This window comes from Limulus polyphemus, unplaced genomic scaffold (assembly GCF_000517525.1).
Source record: "Limulus polyphemus unplaced genomic scaffold, Limulus_polyphemus-2.1.2 Scaffold3782, whole genome shotgun sequence".
In the NCBI taxonomy this organism is placed as follows: domain Eukaryota; kingdom Metazoa; phylum Arthropoda; class Merostomata; order Xiphosura; family Limulidae; genus Limulus; species Limulus polyphemus.
In genome coordinates this window covers 93,755-101,044 of record NW_013669392.1, presented here as the reverse complement: position 1 = coordinate 101,044, position 7,290 = coordinate 93,755, and the positions used below count along the sequence as shown (strand labels likewise).

Below are 7,290 nucleotides of genomic sequence, written 5' to 3'. Positions count from 1 at the left end.
CATTTCACGACTGTGTTGCCTTGGGGTAGACTCAACAAGCGTCTTCATAGCAACAATATAAATTCCAACATTTCGGCCCCTGCCATCACAGTTTTAAAGGCTAAAGTAATCTGAATGAAATTTGCTGAACCATCGTTGACACTTACGAACGTTCAAAACACTTCCATAAACCTCTTTGATATTCTTTGTGGCTACAGAGGCAGTGTTTCCCTTCTTGTATTCAAACAGCATTACATGCCGAATGTGTGTCTCGTCGTGTGCCATCACTATAAGGGATTAGAGTACACTAAACTTTACACATTATATAGGCTACACTAACGTGACGTTAATGCGGTTCGTTTAACTATTATATGTGATGTACGTTTTTTTTTGTGGGGGGGGGGTAGTTACTGAAAGTGTTTCAAAACGCGACATTAATTTCTTGACGACCTAATAGTATTATTTGAAATTAATCAGTTATGATGGATATGTACTGTTTTCACTTTACACGCTGTCAAGGATTTTATTCTAGTTGCGTCCGTCATTCTCTTGAGGTAACACCATGGAAATATGGCTGTATGATGTCGACAGCAGTGCTTTCTAGTTTAAATAGGAGTGAATAGTGCTGATACTCTGAGTGATTTTGACGTTTACCTGGAAGAAAGTAACACAGTCTGGTATTGAATCTTTATGGTATATGTTGGAGAGAAAACAGCTTGCTATCCACTATCCACTTCGAGTTAACGATTTCATTTTTTTTAATTTTTATGTTACATTGTGCAGTATCTTTATTTTGTTCTCAAGAACTCAGACATTCAGAGAAACTTAGATCTGCTCTGTAGTAGATATGAAGCTCATGTTATTCTCTATTATTGACCTGAATATAACACAAAACATACACTTTCTGTGTTTGGGATGAACATCAAAGGGCAATTTTCGGAAACATGAAATATAACTCCAGGATGAAAGTGTCATGAGACACTTCAAGAAAGCATCAACTACAACTCTAGGTTTAGAGTGTAATGAGACACTGCTGAAGAACATTAAATATAACACCAAATTTGGTGTAACACGAGGCATATTTTGTACAAAACGAAATGTAACTCCATGTTTGGAGAATCAAGTGGTACTTCTAGCGTACATTAAATATAATTTCAGGGTTGTAGCATCAAGATGCATTGGTGGCATAGGATAAATATGATATTAAATCTCTAAAAATTACATGTTGTTTTCTTTCATCGAAGAAAATATTAACAATCAATCCATTTTAGAGTGTTTACTTTTTATATAATATAAGTCGAGAATCACTGTCCTGTCAATAGATTTTAGCCACAAAAATTGTGGCTGAAGAAAGCACAGTGACTTGCTGACATCAAACACCAGTAACTAAACGTGCCCACATCTTCGGCAGCCTATAAACTCTTCGCACTAAAATGTAAAGACTGTGAAATTACTAATCTACCTGTGTTTCTGCATTTACTCCATCTCAGGTCATTTTCTGGTTGATTATTTCACATATTCAAGGTAAACCTTTTGTAGATACTTTAGACCAATTGAGACTAATATCTTATACGTTCTGCATGAACAGTAGCACTATTGGAGTATTATTGTTTGTATGTCTTGGGTTTACAGTAGTAACAAATGTTTCTTTACGCGTTTTGTAGACACAGTTATACTACTGCTACATCGTTGTGAATACTTTGTAGATACAATAGTACTATTATCACCTTGTAGCAGATACAGTATAAACACAGCAATACTCCTATTATCATGTTTTTGGTACACTTTGTAAACAGTGGTGTTAATATTTCATTGTTGTGTACTTCCTTGAGAACAATACAGGTACAATATACACACAGCAACGTTATCATCACATTGTTGAGTACACCTCGTAAATACAATAAATACATCACTATTATTAATACATTGTTGCGGACACAGAGTAAACACGGTAGTATTATTATAAGATTGTTCTATATATATTTTTTTTTGTAAAAACTATAGTACTATTGTTGATATATTTTTTGTACATTTTGAAGACACGGCATAATACTAACAAATTATTGTGTAGACGCGAGAAGTTTATCCAAAGTAATTGTTCTGATTCAAACACTATACTTTCAAACTGGGTAATGTGGCCTCGCTATAGAAAAATATTATGAGAAATATTAAAAACACGGTAATACCAAAAAACATCTTTAATACGGACGTTTTAGAATTTCCTTAAAAGTTAAATTCCACCACCAGCGTTAATATCTCCAAAACGTTAGTTCATATTATTCGAACTACAAAAACAACATTAGCATTGAGCGAGTTTCCATATCCAATCGGAAGTTTAGAAAGAACAGATTTAAACTGTAACAATATAATGGAATGTATGATAAAACGTGCGGCATACCCATGTTTAATAAATAACATTGTTAAGCGAAACTATTATAGAGAAAGGCTTAAATATAAGTATGAACACTATATCTTTAAAACAATAATAGTAAGTATCAAATAAAAACACTGAGAATTCGGAATTGATTACATTAATGACAACAGTGAGGAGTTGATAATAGTATACTATGGTCATATGGAGCCAGAAGTAAACAAATATGACCTTCACCCAATTTAGGGGAGCTCCTATAAAGTGTTGAGGGGATTGACTCGTCAACAACACCAGGGGTGTGTTGCTATATGTACGATGCTAGGTGGTATAATAGGATTACGTCATCTACTCTAGGGGGCGTATTCTATATCAGTAAGGAAATAAATAATTTTCAAGGGATTTGTTTTGTTTCATCTACAAACAAGATTATTGTGGTACAAGAAGATTAATATCTTCTATATAATGTATATCACTCCGGCAATATCTCAGTTTCAAAACACTTCTTCTCACAATAAGGATTTCAATATTTGATATACATAAAAATGTATATCTAGTTAACGCATTGTGACATTAAATCACTCTGTAACAAAATTATCAACAAATATATCATTTATATCTTTATTAGATCCAAATTTGGACAGTAAATTTGTTTGGATATGTGTCAACATCTGTAATATCCATGATATATACATTATTTTCCACAGCCTGTTGAATGAGGTCCTTACACAACCTTCTTAAGGTCAAAAGGTCCACTTTTGACAGTTCTTTCTGATGAATGTTCTGATGCTGTGAGATTGTGGACGAAGCCGAGAGGACAGAATATTCTCCCTTCCCATTTCAACCAAAGTAGACCCAGAACCAGTGACTTCCAGGTTTATGACTTGGATCCAAGTTGACGATGTACAGTTGTTTTTCTACATAGTTAGGTAGCTGATCACTGGTAAACACACTTCCAAGCTTCTTTCTCGTGAGAGTATAGAATAAATCTCTACAGTGTTCATTGCTTCTTAGATATCAGTGATGATGTTTCTGTACTGGTCAATTTCTAAAGTGGAGTGAAATTCTGCATTGGCGAGAACATTTATAGTGTTAAGTAAAGCTTTACCAAATCGTATTTCCATTCGTAGATTTCCTTGTTTCACCAAGTTAAAGTTTGAATCACCAGCTGATAGGTCGGGTGTAAGATCAAATACAAAGAGTGTATATCATTACGAATATTCGTCATATCCTATATCAATTCCTTGATCTTGAAACTGTTTTCCTGTTCCACTAAATAATGTTTTGTAGCTTCATGCATACAGCTCATCATCAAAATCTGGTTGTAAAGGTCGAGCAGTAATTTGTTTTCCATCCACATTGATTGCCACGAAATTGATAATGTAATGTTTGAAATTGTATTGGTTTTTCTTCCAAGATCCATTAAATGCATCATTATCAACACATCCTATAATAAGACGTGTAGGTTCTTAATCTAAAATGTATTATCAATAGATGTTTGTAAGTTTCCCCGAGGAACTTGTTTTGTAAAACGATCCTAATATAGATGGGTCCACTGTCTCTCATTGATGAAAGAGGCTAATATTTAGTCCACTGACCCTCTTCATTCACCGTTTGTGTAGGAGGAAGAGAAAGTAAATCTAGCTCGAACTTTGTACACTGACAGGACTTTTCATCAGGTAGAAGAAACATAATTACTTGTCAAAAATATCAGGGATTGATGTTCTCTGTCTTTTTGTTTGAAGTATTTTGAATGCCGGGCCTTTATGTTTCTTCCTTTTATTAGATAGAGTAAGCTATGTCAACTTTTGAGTCCCTTCTTTTGCACGTTGTTTTCCGGCATCAACAAAAGGTTTCCTTTGTATGACATCAGATGCCTGTTTTCTTAAAGCTAATGCTCCCTTTTTCAGGAAAGGTATGGCTGAACGAAATAAGTTGCTTAAGACATATCCCAAAGCATGATCTCCTTGCCATTGACTACATGCAAAATATGGTAAACTGTTTCCCATCTGGTAATCATAATGTGTCACAAACCACTGGGTCGTTATTGTAAGGTACTTGCATGATGACAGAAGTGAAATGTAATGATGACTCTCCCATGTTCAAGTGGTGTACGCTGACCCATGACATCCTTTATATCTATCTCAATAGTCTGAAATCTATTTTTAGATACAGGTCTGTAATGATGTTTCATAAATGTTTCAGTGATCATGTCTCCAACTTGACTTTTAACTTGAACAATTCGTAACAGTGGCATGTGTGCATTACTGACAATACTAGGTTCCACAATATCTCAGTAAACATAGAGTGAATAAAAGCCTCTATACATATTAACAGGCTCTTTCCAATGACCCGGTCTAATATATGTGATTTTATTGTGACCATCGGAGCCAGGAAAGGAAGTGATCCATACTGTACCGTCAGGTACATTATGTCAACTATGTGTTTGTTGTAGTTCAGCCGAGACCACTTCCCAGGAACCCTCGAGGCTAATAGATCTCGAAAAATGTGTGATTTTTGCTGGCAAAATAGTTCATAGAACTATTGCTGGGTAACGTCACATACAACTGATTCAAGTTGAATAATGGGTAATAGAATTATACATAACATTTTATGATGGCAGCCGATTCAGATCGGCTTGATGGATCCAGTTATTTAATTTATCAGGATATCCTTTCCATTTAACAAAATACTGTTTGTTTTTACTCCTTCCTCATTCAGCAGTATTTCTTCCACAGCATGTATATCGTTAGAGGATATGATAACACATAATTCAGATCAGCAAATGTTCCATCTAATTTTTCTCCGAGATAGTCTTGCAGTTTGTACACTGGAGGGTTTCTCTCCAATCTCTGTGAATTGTAAATATTTCAACCAAGCATATATCCTTTCATAAACTGACGTTTTACTTTACTAATTCGAACTTGATCATCCACTTGGAATCGAAATTTCACTTTTGTGTGTAGAGTGTTTTTCACACCACCGTCTGATTAGTGTGATTAACGTCTACTGGTCTCATTTGAATACTACAGTGATACTTGCTAAGTATCTTGCACCTGCATTAAGCTCACTAACTATGGTCAGCTTTGATATTCAGTCCTTATTCACTAATATCCCGCTTGAGGAAACAATTAAAACAATTATTAAAGAGTTATTCCAAACCCAAAATGCTCTGCACTCTAACCAACAAAAACAGCTTCTTAAATTGTCCCTCTTTATGACTATATAGATGGAGTGGCGATGGGATCACCTCTAGGTCCGACGCTTGCAAATATTTTTCTATGTTATTACGAAAAACAACCCCTTTATTACAAACTAGTATTATATAGAAGACACTTTGATAATACTTTTCTACTCTTTCACAACACTGATCACACCAATAAGTTTTTAGAATACCAAAAATCACAAAATCCATGTATAAACTTTACATGTGAGATGGAAGAAAACAATAACTTAGTTTTTTTATACGTTGAAATACACAAAATAAATAATCTCTTTACCACATCTATTTACTGTAAGAAAACATTTACTGGCTTGTACACTCGTTTAAACAGTTTCATACCAGACTCCTTCAAACATAATATTGTTCTAAATATTCTATACACAGTGTATAATATCTGACTACTTCTGACTTCACTCAGAAATTTCAAAACTTCATAACACATTACAAATTAATGGTTATCCCCTTAATTTCTTACACTCCATCACACGAAAATTTTTAACAAATAAACTAGAACCCACCAAAAAGTCTCACAATGTATCAAAATACCCACTAGTTCTTATCACTTCTTTCATTGACAAAGTTTTAAACTCAAATATCAAATTCAAAGGATAATCAAAACATATTACCCACAAAAATAAACTACGTTCAGTGTTTAGGTCAACATTTAGAATTAAAAATATGTTAAAACCAAACACACTCTACCCATTCCCATGAGCTCGTTGATTGTATATAGATACATTTCTGGTAGCTGTAAAGCTACCGATATTGGTAAAACTACACGTCACCTACAAATGCGTGCACACGATAACATGGGAATTTCAGCTAGAAACGGATATAAGCTAACTAATCCACCCAAGTTTTATATCCGATTACACAGTGAGAATAACCACCACCCCATACTTCTAGAAAACTTTAAAACTCTCGACTCCGCAACCACACATTACGAACTCTTTATTAAAGAAAGCCTCTCCATGTTCAATGATCACCCAACACTAAATAATAACATCAACTCCTCCCTATTGTCATTAATGTAATAAATTCCGGATTCGCACTGTTTTTATTTGATAATTAAATTTATTTTAAATATACAACAACAACATATACGTTATTTCATTCCGATCCCGGGAAGGTAGGAGGGGGGCGGCGAGATTTTTAATATGCAGTGTTTATACTTATAGTTAAGCCTTTATTCATAAGTATATCTATAGGTTATTTATAAGTGTAATGGTTTCTCTTAACAATGTTATTTATAATGGTGTTTTTAATATTCATTATAAAACTATTTTCCACCTGATTAATCAGAAAATATTATGAACATGAATTTGCCTTATAAACGCTACTTCTTTTCATAAATAACGCAATTTATAACACAAAACTCTTACCATCAGAACACGTAGGACCAGTAAATGACGTCATATCGCAATCACATGTGTAGCCATTCGATAATTGAACACACACACCTTTGTTGGCGCAAGCCCTGTTGCTGCATTTGGTATCGGCTCCTGCGGAATGGTTAAATATTCAATTAGTTTTTTTGACACTAATAACCAAGCGTTTTACCATTTGCTTTTCACCATGATCGAAGGACAACATTATCGGGTAGGTTAGGAAAAAAGTACAATATTCAGGTAAGAAAATATAAAAACTTTGGAGAATAGGTGATGTTAGGCGGAAGGATACTTTTGAGGGTCACGTCACGCTGGGAGCATGCGCACTGGAG

At 34.4% G+C, this 7,290-nt stretch overlaps 1 protein-coding gene across 1 annotated transcript in view; it reads right to left on the bottom strand.

The window, feature by feature from the left end:
* The window catches only part of LOC106470031 (neurexin-1-like), a gene marked incomplete at its 3' end in the record, with an annotated part of 101,134 nt that overhangs the window by 11,587 nt on the left and 82,257 nt on the right, over nucleotides 1-7,290 (bottom strand). The window contains exon 12 of the mRNA XM_022398580.1: nucleotides 6,953-7,072. Within this exon, the coding sequence (XP_022254288.1) occupies nucleotides 6,953-7,072 (120 nt within the window). The remainder of the gene's footprint in view (nucleotides 1-6,952; nucleotides 7,073-7,290) is intronic.